At 40.7% G+C, this 13054-nt stretch overlaps 1 protein-coding gene across 1 annotated transcript in view; it reads right to left on the minus strand.

The window, feature by feature from the left end:
• CSMD2 (CUB and Sushi multiple domains 2) overlaps positions 1–13054 on the minus strand; it is a 974125-nt gene that overhangs the window by 91574 nt on the left and 869497 nt on the right. The window contains 3 exon segments of the mRNA XM_078157010.1: positions 753–833; positions 10863–11008; positions 12375–12552. Coding sequence (XP_078013136.1) covers positions 753–833; positions 10863–11008; positions 12375–12552 — 405 coding nt within the window.

A 13054-nucleotide genomic window follows, 5' to 3' on the forward strand; every position in this document is an offset into this window, starting at 1 on the left:
TGTCTCCTCCATTAGGCTCTGAACTCCTCCTCGAGAGCAGGGACTATATTTTGCCTTTCTTTGTATCCTCAGAAATTAATACAGCATCTGGAACAAAGTAGGTACTTAATAAATGTTTAGTGACAAACTGACTTCCCTTTTGTCCTGTAGTCTTTTTTCCAAAATCTATAACAGTGCCAGAAATAGTTAGTGCATAATAAATGTTTATTGTTTGATTGCTTCCTTTACCTCCCCAGATGAAATGATCTCTCCATCACCTAGGCTTTAAATTCCTTGTATGCAATTAGTGTGTTTTGATTTATATCACATCATCCATATACAAATCTTATCTCCCTTGCATTCATTCTATAACTTGAGGGTTGGGACTATGTCATATTTAATCTTTGTAGAAACTGATTTAATGTTTATTGTAAAATGAATTATACATAGGAGGAACTTCATAAATGTTTGCTGAATAAATTAACTTGTTGAATAAAAATGCCCAAATCACAAGAATTATTAGCAGGAACATCCAATGTGACCACGCAACAGACATGTCTCTTAAATACCCTTAAAAAGTTAAAATCTCTTAAATAAGAAGGCTGGCCAAGCTTTCTTCAGAGAAATTGATTCTCCTCTATAGCAGTTTGCAATTGAGTATATTTTGCCAAAAAGCCCCTCCCCTGGATGCCTCTCATTCTAAATGTTCCCAGTGCTAATGACTGAGTAAAGCTTCCCTGGTTCTGGCTAAAACACAGTTCAGGAGATGCTACCTATGTTAAATTCTTCATTTTCAGTGATGACTTCAGCATTGGGGAGGATGGTTGGAGGAGGACACTTGGAGAGCTGATAAGCTGAAAAGCAGAGAAAAAATAACATGTCAGTATGCAAAATTACTTTCAGCAGAATTTGAGACTTTAAAAAAGGACACCTTCAGTCTAATAGTTTACGATTTTCTTAGAATTTGATTTTTAACATAAGTTGTCATTATATCATAACACACACAAAAAAATTTGAACACCTGAGTGTGACATGAAGAGAAACAAGTGGTAGCCATTGTAACTAAAACATTCTATACATGGAATCCTTGCAGAAAATATGTCTTCCAGGTTTTGATCCTTCAGCAGACTGGCTAAAGCAGTACTTTTTTTTTTTAATTAGAATTCTCCAAAGTGCAGGAGCTGAGTCTAAGGAATGGATTCTGAATCACCAGAACATGGTGATCCTTGTCATACTGATAGACATATATGGCTGTTAGAACATGGTGATTCTGCAGTTAAGATCATGGCTTCAATAAGCATATAGACTAGCTAATTTTGCTCTTATCCATGGCCATTGCTGACAATCCTAACCCCAGAGAGCTGTCTTATGTATGGAGTAAAAACAGGAAAGGAAGAGCAAATGACTCTGTTTGGCCATTTCTACTTCTGGACACACAGCTCCAAGCTCCTAACCTACCAACACTGTGTCAGGAAGATCTTCTTCAAATTTAATTATTTGGTGATACAGTGGAAAGAACACTGGATCTCAAACTATAGAACTTGGGTTCTTACCCTGGTTCTACAATTTACTGTCTGTATGAGGCTGGGAAAGTCCCTTCATTTTTCTGACCTTTGGGTTCCATATATATCTGTCTATGTGTAAAGACAGGACTGGCTACTAAAGGGGGCCTAATTCAGAGAATAAGGGTTCTTAACCTAGGGTTTATGAACTTAAAAAGTTCTAATAATTGTATTCCAGTATAAGGCTTTCTTTGTAAGCCAATATAGCTTATTTTTGCATTTAAAAACATGATTCTGAGGAGTCCATAGGCTTCAGAACCAGGCAGCCAAGAAGGTTCACAATACCAAAGTGGTTCAGAAATGCTGCCTTGGAACGTATGTATATTTGTTCTTCCTGGTGGGTCATAGAGAATATATATGATATTCTCTCTAGTTTCAATCCAACATGTGGAGGCCTGATGAACATACTTTCAGCTATGAGTCACTGAGGGTATGGTATTCTGGTGATGAAGACTCTTCTAATTGGTTGAGGATCCATAACTAAGGGTGCATAAACATGGTTTAAATAAATAATTCTCGATATCTTCACTGGTAGAGTTTGAGTGAGGAATGTTGTTTTAAGTTAGGAAAGAGGCCTTTGGGATCCAGCCTTGCAAGAGCTGAGAGGTGGACTCACCTAGTGGTTATGCCACATGTGGAAGTTAACTTGGTGAGACCAATGCTACGTAAAAAAACTAAGTGACCCAGTGCATAGAATGCTGGACCTAGAGTCAGGAAGACCAGGGTTTAAATCCTTTCCTAGCATTTCCTAGGTATGTGACCTTGGGCAAGTAGCTTAACCTCTCTTAGTCTCAGTTTCCTCACCAATAAAATAGGAAAAAATATTAGCACCTGTTTCACAGGGTTGTTGTGAAGATAACATAGGTAATGAGATAACATACATAAAGTATTTTGCAAACCTAAAGTGCTATATAAATGCTAGCTATTAGAAACAGCAAAGTATGAACCCATTCTCCCCAGAGATTGAGGTGATATAAAGGAAAGTATGTCCCTGCAGTATTGAGAGAAAAGCTTATTAATGTCAATTGGCTAATGGAATTGAGTCATTAGTCACTGGTGGCTAACAGTGGGGAGAATATACAGGAATGGGAGCTTGACCCAGTAGCGTTAGTGAAAAGACACTCTTAAACCTTTAGGGATACCTATAGAACCCTGAGGAGGAGATGAAGTTTTCCTTGCTTTGGAGGAATGAGTCCAGAGCACTTGCTACACTGAATAATAATAATAAAAAAAAGTCACTTGGAGATAATTTTCCAGAGTTGCTTTACAAATCCAACCCAACCTTATACCAAATGTCATTTCTTTTCCCCCTTTCATGCTCTGAAGGAAATACACTTGATTCTACAAGTAAATAACTGGTTTTTGTGGGATGAAACCAGCAATGAAGATCCCAATCCTTATTCCCTTTGTGCTTAAACTGGTTAATGTAGCTAACCTGTCACAGTCTATACCTAAGGTTTAATGAAGTAACTGTCTGGACCACGGTGATGAGGCCTCCCTCTTTTATAACTACAAAATTATAAGAAATGTCTCATGAGAACAAGGAAATGGGACATTACTTTTGGCATTTCCTTGTCATATTTTTCCTCGCCCTGGTTCTTGCAAGTGTGGTGGAGGATTCCAAGGCTAACCCTGTCACTGTTCTCAGTGAGGTCTGTAACGAGTGGATCAAGGTTAAAGACAGATATGGAGAATGGGATTATAACTCTGGATTCCATGATCCTGTTCCATGTCTCCTAAGTACAATTCTCCAGATAAGAAGGGACCCAGTTTAACTGCTTTCCTTCTAGTAACTTTGGGGATCAACAGACAGTTAGCTACCTTTAGGTGAAAGTCTAATGTGTCTATGTGATAATCTGCCATTGTTGCTGGACCTGAGACTATCTGCCCTGCTCTCCCATTACCATGGACAAATCACTGAGGGATGCTTTGCCATCAAGTCATATGTTTCCTTTGCTACATTATTTATCTTTTCCTTTAGTCATCTTCCCTTACCCCTCTAAAATCAATCATGAATATACTAGTTTTGACATAGCTTCCAAGGTTAATGTTTGCTGTAAAACACAAATGCTTTCTGAAGTTTCGTTAAGAAGTTACAGAATGGTGGGACCATGGGCAATGAGGCAATTATGAATAAAGGATATATGGAATTGAAAAAGTAAGAATTAGGAAATTATCCCTGCAAGACAAGGGCATACTTCTTTTAAAAACCTTCAAACTTCATCTTAAACACTACCTCCTTCCTGAAACCTTCCTCAGATGCTCTGGCTCAAAGACATATTAGTCCCATTAAAGTCTATGCCAAACAATTTGTCATTTATATTTCCTTTACTTATTAAATTAAATTCAACTCAACATTCACTAAGTACCTATTAGGTACAAGGAGCCATATTTGTTTCTCATTGTGTGTACTGACTTCTGAAACAAACTGTCAGTAACTCAAGATAATATATTCTCTCATATTCCAAGAAACCCTATACCAGGAGTGGACACATGGTGAGTCAGTAAAGACTTGTTGAATAAAATGGGCTAGAAACTAGGCTAGAGGATAGTACAGAGGGTGAGTAATAGGGGGATTGAACTCATGGACAATTGTAAGAGATGACCCAACATAATGGCAGTGGTGATGGAGAAGGAGCTGTGATAAGAGTTGAGGCAAGGGAAGAGCTCTCTTCCTTCATGCCTCTTTAGGCCAGTATTCTCAATCTGTCTGTATCTAAAGAACTCAGAATATGAGATCATTGTTGTGAGGTCTACATATTGAAGGAGCTTCAGTCTTGTCATTTAGTACCCCCATCTCTACCTGCTGGATGAGAGGGCAATTTGGGTTCAGTACTGTTAAGTAGTGGCAGGAAAGGACAGAGAGATGTGCTGGAAGGGCAGAATTTTTTTGAAATACCTAAAACTGCATTCCCAGTGTAGCCCCCTTCCCACAAAAAAGGGATGGTGTCAGAGCTGGGAGGCAGATAGGTGCACGTTTGGTTTGGGCTGGTTCCTGAATTCATGCTAACTTTGGGAAAAGTGATGAAATCCTGTCCCCAGAGGCAAGAAGAAGGCCAGAGACTTTGACGTGGAGCACACAAAAGAGAATAACCAAGACAGAAACCAGGACAGAATCCCCACTGGGGTAACTTATGCTGAACTTTTCCACCATGGGCTGAGTTGCATGCTAACCGACTTGCTTCTTTTCATAACCAGGATGTTGAAGAGAAGCCCTAAGAGCCAGTGATACTGCAATGAAAGTTGGGCCAGACCACAGTTGGGCAGTGTCCAGTGGAGATTCAGGAATGGAAGTCTGTTGGTGAGAGTGACTGAGAAATTCCCTGCCTCTGCTTCCACCAAGCCACAAGTGCTCTTTTGGGAATGCAAGCCCAGAGCCATGTACATGTCCTCTCCACTCTGTTTTTATTCACACCCCAATGGAAAGTAGGGTAAAGGCAAAGCCAGTCATCCTGTTTCTTCCTTCCCTTTCCCATTTATAGCTGCAGAATGTGCAGCAGTGTTTAGAAATGTTTCTTGATATGTATGTCACACTGTATTAAAAGCCAGAGAGTTATTTGAATCTGTGCCATTTTTGATTACCTAAATAAGAGCAGTGAGATGGAGGAAGGAGAGAGAAAAAACCCCAAATGGAAAAAGATGTACATTACAGAGCTTTTATATACCCAATTTGGATTTTACCAGTGCAAAATGGCCAGGAGTTTGAACCATATATTTAGCTGAGACTAGACAGCATTATAGGTAGAAGTGGAACAATTTCGGGAGCTACATCCTTCTGAGATGTGAGATGTGGCAGGGGCAGCCAAGTTAGTATTGGTCTTAGGTACAAGCTATACTCCTGTAAAGAGAAGAGGGTGTGAGTTGCCGAGAGGGAGTTCTTCCCCTGCCTAAGTTTAGGGATTATCAACAACTCACTGTACCTTGTTCACCTATTGGGTTATACCATCATAGGTAGCCAGAACATAGCTGTCCAGTGCTCCTTCCACTAGTTCACATGGCCTTTGTGCAGAGAAAACAGCACATGGCCTCAGTCCAGGATTGCCTACAATGTAGACCTGCTCCCAAGTGAAAATTCCTTGGACTGAGAAGTGAAGAGAAAGGTAAATGGGTAGGCCAAAATTTCCAAAGACATACAAGGGTATGCAAATGCACAAACATGTATACTATACATATGCAAGCCTACACACATAGGTATGCACATTTAAAAATTGCATACACATACATCCCATTAGAAACCCAAAGTCCCAGGTTCACTGAATGTTTTAAAGCTATCTGTTGTTTTTCTCAGTTCTCTCACCAGTCTGTCTATAGGAATAATCTCATCCCTCTGTTGTTCATCATCCCCTTCTCAATTCCTCAACAGTTATCTACCTGAAATTGAGACCTACCCATATCTCTCTTCCCTTTCTTCTTACTGTTTGTTTTTCCCTCAGACTTTCCTGCCCATGAGCACTAATGAGGGAGACATCAGCAGAAGGACCTGCTTGCCAAGACTTGGCGCAAGGTTCATACCCAGGTTTCTTGGCCCTAGTTCCTTACACTAATGGAAACGCAAGTAAATCCTGACCAACACATGGCAGGGTAAGAGTATAGGTAGATAAGGTAGCACATGGCAGGGTAAAAGTATAGGTAGATTAGGTAGCACATGGTAGAGTGAGGGTATAGGTAGATAAGGGAGAGGCAGGGAAACCATGGAATGCAGGTAGCAAAGAGGGCACAAGAAAAGAGGAAAGAGTGGAGCAAAAGGGAAATGCAGGAGCCAGGACAAGACCAGACCAGAAACCAGGGAAGCTTCAGCACTTATCATGCTAGCCTCTCCTCTCCTGTACTCCTACTACATGAGACTGACAAGACCTCAGACTGAAAAGAGTCTAAGGAAGCCCAATGTCTTAGCTCTCCTCCTAGGGGACCCATGCCAATAGCTATTAAGAAGTCAAGGAGTAGGAGGAAAGATTTTTTTTAAAAAGACCACTGGATTTAGAAGTTAAAAGAACATTTTCAGTTGAGTGGTTAGGGTCTGAAGCCAGATTGCAAGGGAATGAAGAATACAAAATGAAGGCAGTAAGTTAGACAACCAATTATTAAAGTTTGGCAATAAAAGGGAAGAAAAATAGGGGATAATAGCTTGATGGAATGGTAAGGTGAAGTGAAGGGCTTTTAAAGGGACAGACCTGCGGATGTTTGTAGTCCTTGGAGGGAAAAGGGTAGACAGAGTGAGACTGAAGTGCGGGAAACAAAGAAGGATAATAGGACCTAGGAGAAAGGGCTGAGAAGTTTGTGTAAAGCTATTTGACTCAGCTGTGGTGTGACAGAAGGGGCACTCAAGTTAGGAAGTTAGGAAACGTGGCCTCTAGATTCTAGCACTGGATGCTTACGTTAACTAGCTATGTAAAATGTGAGCAAGATACTTTATTTATCTAGTCCTAAATTTTTTCACCTGTAAAATGAGGGTGTTGGACTAGGTCAGAGGTTCTTAGCCTTTTTTGTATCATGAACCCTTCTGGCAGTTTAGTGAAACTTATGGACACCTTCCCAAAATAATATTTTTGAGGACCTAAAACACATAGTGGTAAATGAAACCAATTATGCTGAAACATAATTATCAAAATATTTTAAAAACAAGCTCAAGGACCAGAGAATAAGAACCCTTGGAGTAGAAGATCTCTTAAGGTCTCTTCAAAGCCTGATATTCTAAGATGACATGGAAGAGTCTTACTTTAGGAAAAGAAGAAACTTCACAAATGCAAAAAGTCTTAAACACACACAAGCCTACTTATCAGGTCCTACCCCTTTGCATCAAACCATGCAGGCAGTGTAGTGTAAAGAGCACTGGATAAAGTGGGTTCTGTTTCTGGTTCTACTGAGCAAGTCATTTTACATCTGGGTCTCTATTTCCTTTTTTTGCAAAACAGAGATAATATTTATAATGCTTAGTTCCCAAGGCTGTTCTGAGAATCTGCTGGGATAATGGATATGAAAGTTTTCATATACCATCATCCAATAAATCACTGACTGTACAAATGTATACTATTATTAATTGTTATTATTATTTGGTCATTTATTAACTCATTTATTTGAATCTATTGCTACTTGAGATGTTAAAGCACAAATCTATCAAATACCAGAACTGATGAGCTTTTATTCAACAGTTTCATTTTTGGATGAACAACTAAACTGGCTTATCTAACTGAATTTTTGATCTCCCAGAGGATAGCCTGTGGTCCTATGGTATCCAGTTTAAGTCATATGGTTTACCTACACGGTCAGTCATCCTTGCTATATGATCCACTCAATTTCCTTCCAGTACATTTGCTAGCCCTGAATTCTTCAGAGATCATATGAACAGTCAAAGAAATTGTGCACACAGTTCTTTCTACTGCATGCTGGAGGACTATAAACTTCTGCTCTCTACCTTCTTCTGTGGACCAACATTCCTTGCAAAGATAGCGGGCACAGATTATGGGCAGCCTTGTAGAGACAAATATTTTTGCCCTTATTTTCAAGAGCACCTCATTGCCAATAAATGTGTAGGTGTAGCTAAATCTAATCAGTCTACTTGGTGCTTTCTGGTCTATCATTTGTCATTGCTATAATCCCATCCATCTGGGTAACATAGGTAGATATCTTTTAATACTGGCTGAATCTCCCAGCTATGATCTCTATCTGGTGGGCAGAGTTTGTTGTACAACCATTTTATTTCATCATGGTTCATTTCAAAAACAAACAGTTGCTATTGTTACTATTACAATGAAAAAATTTAGTGCAATAAAATAATTACTCCTGTTCCCCCCCAAAAAAAAAATAGGATCATTTTTTAAGATACCAATATTCTACTTGTGTGGTATGGATGAGAGCCATGGGACACTATAAGCTTTCAAAGAATTAAAACTGAGTATCATTCAAAGAAGGAGAAAGAGATACAACATGGGTGTGAACAGGCTTTAACAGATAAGAAATAAGAAACTATTAAGAACTGGAATAAAGGATGTCATCAATTATAGAAAAACTAGAGTGGTCATGTGTGAAGAGAGAGAAATAACTGACAGACAGCATGAGTGCTCCACTGGCATCCTAAGAAGCCCCTCTAAACAATGGATGGCCCCTTGAAGAAAACTTAAGGGAGGAGATGGACAAAAGTAGCATGGGATAATAGGCATGCAACACTGGGTGTAACATCCCCCTTAATAAAATCACAGATCCATCTGGGTATTGAAGAATGAGTTATACACAGACACAGACATACACACTCACACTCACACAATTCTAATAATGATCCCTTACAACTGTGTGGCACTTTATAGTTTCCAAAGTACTTTCCTGTCCCTCTTTTTTTTTTCCATCTGATTCCCATAACACCATAGCTAAATATAAATTAACAGTGTGAAGGAAAAATAAAAAAGTTAACGTGATTTCTGACTGCCTTAATGGGGCACAGCTTTCAGTGTTAGTCTCTCTATCATCTATTTCAGGGGTGGGGAACCTGAGGCCTGGAAGCCACATGTGGCCCTTTAGGTCCTGAAGTGCAGCCCTTTGACTAAATCCAAACTTCACAGAATAAATCCCCTTAATAAAAGGATTTCTGTAAAACTGTTCTGTAAAACTTGGACTCAGTCAAAAGGCTGCACCCAAGAATAGATTCTACTCTATTTAGACAACCCTGGAGGTTGTGTTCAGTTCTGGTTGAAACAGCATAGAAATGACATTGACAAACTAGAGAGAAAGACAACCAAGATGGTAAAGTACCCTGAGCCCATGTCATATGAGAATTGGTTGGAAGAACTAGGGATGTTTAATTAATCTAGAAAAGGTGTGTGTGGGGTGGGGAGGGAGGAGGAAATGATATCAGCCTGAAATTATTGGTCACATAGAACAGATATTAAATTTGTTTTACTTGACTCTAGGGGGCAAAGCCAGAAGCAATGTGTTGCCAAGTGGCATATTTAGGCTGTGTACTGGGGGTGGTGGGCGGGAACAAGGTATGTCAGATTTGAAAAAAAAGAGAAAGAAAGAAAGAAACTTCTTCATAATTAGGACTCTCCAAAAACAGAATGGGCTGCCTTGAGAAATAGAAGGATTTCCCTCATTGGAGGTCTTAAAGCAGAGCCTGTATGAGCATTTGTTTTGTTTGTTATACTGGGGCTTCTTTTTAGTATATGGGTTGGACAAGATGGCCACTAAGACCCCTTTCCAACTTAAATTCCATGAGAATGGTTCGGGAGAGATTACTGTCCCTATCTGACAGCATAGGAAATAGACTCCAGGGCAAAAGCATCTTGTCCAAAGTGACTCAGCAAATCAATGGTGGAGTTGGGATTAGAACTGAGGCCTCCTGATTTCAAGTGCAATATTTAACAGACTCTTACTCACAGAAACACACACTCCTAATACACACACACACACACACACACACACACACACACACACACACACACACACACAGAGGTGGTGGGGAAGAGAAGGGAACAGGCATTTATTAAGAGACTACTATGTGTCAAGCACTGTGCTAAGCACTTCACAAATATTATCTAATTTGATCCTCACCACAACCCTGCGAGATAGGTGCTTTTATTATCCCCATTTTATAGTTGAGGAAACTGGGGCAGACAAGAGGTTAAGTGACTTGCCCAGGGTCAAGACAGCTAGGAAATGTCTGAGGCTGGATTTGAGCTCAGGTCTTCCAGACTCCCAGGCTAATGCTCTACTCAGTGTGCTACCTAGGGTAAACTAGGGTCACATATGGCCACCCAACCAGACTTACAAATTTACTATTTATATAGAAGGGTAGCATAATTAAGAGAGACATAACAATGCCTATAATTAATGACCCTTTAAAAACTCTGTGTGTATGTGTGTAAAAAGATTCAAGTAACCACAAGAGGGAACCAAAGCCTGATTAAAAAACAAAACAAAACAAAAAAACCAAGACAAAACAAAACATAGATGAATCTTCCTGCCCAGAATATTCTCACACTGTCTACTGCCTGGTGATCTCTAATGACTAATAAACCCCTAAATCATCTCTGTGAGATAGAGAAAAATGCTCATGGCTTTTGTAGGGTAGTGGGTTTATGGTCAGCCATGAGGGTAAGGATGGGAGCCAGGAGAGCCAATATTTCAGCCAGTGAGCTGACCTGCAAGAATATGCTGCCACATATTATGATACAGATATGAGGTGGTGTACTCATCCCTTAAGGATGAGGCCTTGAATTAGGCATATGGAACAGCCTGTCAAATCCTCTTATGGACCTTATATCCCTTGCCCAAATTCAATGACAAAAGTGTCGTGACCCTTGACACCCCGTCCCCAGTGGTAATACTGACCAGAGAAGGCAATGACGAAGATCCCACCCACTGCTCCATCGCTGTGGAATTTGAGCAGGACCTGGTTGGATGAGCTCTGGGCTATTTTCTTGGCCGAGCTGCGTGTGAAGACTCCCAACTGGGAAGCTGTCTGCTGGGGCCCATCCCTGTCAGCCAGAAAGAAGGCTGTCAGTGTGGTGTTAAATTTATAATGGCTGGCCCCATCGATGCCTCCCAAGAGAAATCTGGCAATGACTTAAATTCTCTTCCCACTGAACAACATCATTCCCCAAAGTGACTCATGTTGGGTTTAGAAAATTCCATTTCATGAATTTCTTTGTGGCATGAAGTTAATCTCCTAAATCTGGTTAGGAGAATTCCAGTCTAATCTATGTTCATGTAAGCATTCTCTCTCTTCCTTCTTCATTAATATGTTTCTGTCACTTCCTTTGGCATCTGGATCAAAACAGTTTCTCTAGGAAGCCTTTTCTGATTGACCTCATCTCACACAGACCACACCTTGATACTTTATTTCATAGTAACACTTTTGTTATTCATGAGCTTTTGGGAGAATACGGTGAGTGTCTTCCCATTTCCCTGCCATCTTGAAAGGTGCAGAGGACCTACGTCCTAGCCATCCTTTAAGTCTCCCTGCTGGTTCCCTGACTTTGGAGGAGAAAACTCAGTTTCCTGGTGTAGTGAAAAGAGCACTGGATACAGAGTCAGACCTAGGATCAAATCCTAGCTCTGCTGCTTAGTACTTGAGTGGCCCATGGCAAGACACTTAATTTGTCTGTGCTTCAATTTCCTTACCTATCAAAAGAGGGACTATACCTGATGTTCTCCAAGATCCCTCCCAGGTCTAGTTTTTCTGTGTTCCCCTATCCCCAAGAGCTCCTTTCGTTGATCAGAAGAAGCCAGACAAAGCTGAAGTTAAAACCATACCACAGGAAACTCAATGTACCCCAAATATATGTCTTAGGGCCCCATTCACTGCAATTTTGAGTACAGGGGCTCTAGGAAGAATAGCAGGAACTACCAGAATTCCTGAATCAGAATTTTTTTTTTGGTTTGTTTTTTTTTTTGTTTGGTTGGTTTTTTTTGGGGGGCAGGATAGGGTAGCTACCCTATTAAACTCTTCCACTCTCTGAAAAGGACTAAAGATACATTCATCCAGCACCCTTGAAATCCCAGGAGGTTGATAGCTATTTATAGTTGCCTCTGTATTTTTTTTTTTTGCTAATAGAGACAGAAAATCTAGCAATCATTTTTATTTGGCTTTGGGATACACTGTGGGGTGTGTGTGTGTGTGTGTGTGTGTGTGTGTGTGTGTGTTTGTATGTTGGCTAGCTAATTAATCTGACCAAGAAAGTATTTTCAAACCTTTAGTAAAATGATGTTGTAGACCCTAGGCCACCCTGCATATGGATAGGGGAAAGCTGAGCTTAAATGGAAAGCTATCCATAGATAATATCCAAAGCAAATACAGGATTGCTAATAGGATGCTTCCTCCCCACTGCTAAAGCCCCTTACCAGATGGTGATGAAATCATTGTCCGGCTCCGTCTGCAGCAGGCTAAAGTTGAAGTGTATACCATGACCAGGGGGCACGGTGAGGAGCCAGGTGCAGTCCTGAGAGTTGGGATATGGGTTAGGGAAGCCAGGGGAGTAGACAGTGCCATTGTATAAGGTGATGTTCCCTCCGCAGGGGACTGTCAGGGTAGGAAACAAACAGAAAAAACTATACTTAGAGATATCCATCAACCTTGGGGGCTCAGGTAGCCTTCCATGCACCTGTCCATCTATCTTTCCCCCAATGCTACTAGCTATCCCTCAAAATGAGCTTATCAGGCAGTGGGGAAAAGGGATGGGGGAAAAGATCCTGGACAGGGATTCCTCTAACAGACCCCATCCAGGCCAGGCCCCTTATTGTCCCATTACAGCCCATGCTCATTCCTTCATTCATGCTGCCCCTCCCACCTGGAATGAGAGGCAGGACACATGCCATCACAAGAGTGCTGGCCTTGGAATCAGAAGCCTGGGGTTTGATTCCCAGCCCCACCACTTACTAGCTGTGTGAACTTGGACAAGTCATTCCAACTCTCTGAGCCTCAGTTTCCTCATCTGTAAAAAATGAGGATAATAATACCTGCCCTATCTTTCTTACAGAGTTGTTGTGAGGATAATGTTTGGTAAATTGCAGACCACTAAATA

Source organism: Phascolarctos cinereus, unplaced genomic scaffold (genome assembly GCF_003287225.1).
Source record: "Phascolarctos cinereus isolate Bilbo 61053 unplaced genomic scaffold, phaCin_HiC Scaffold_726;HRSCAF=1367, whole genome shotgun sequence".
Classification (NCBI taxonomy): Eukaryota; Metazoa; Chordata; class Mammalia; order Diprotodontia; family Phascolarctidae; genus Phascolarctos; species Phascolarctos cinereus.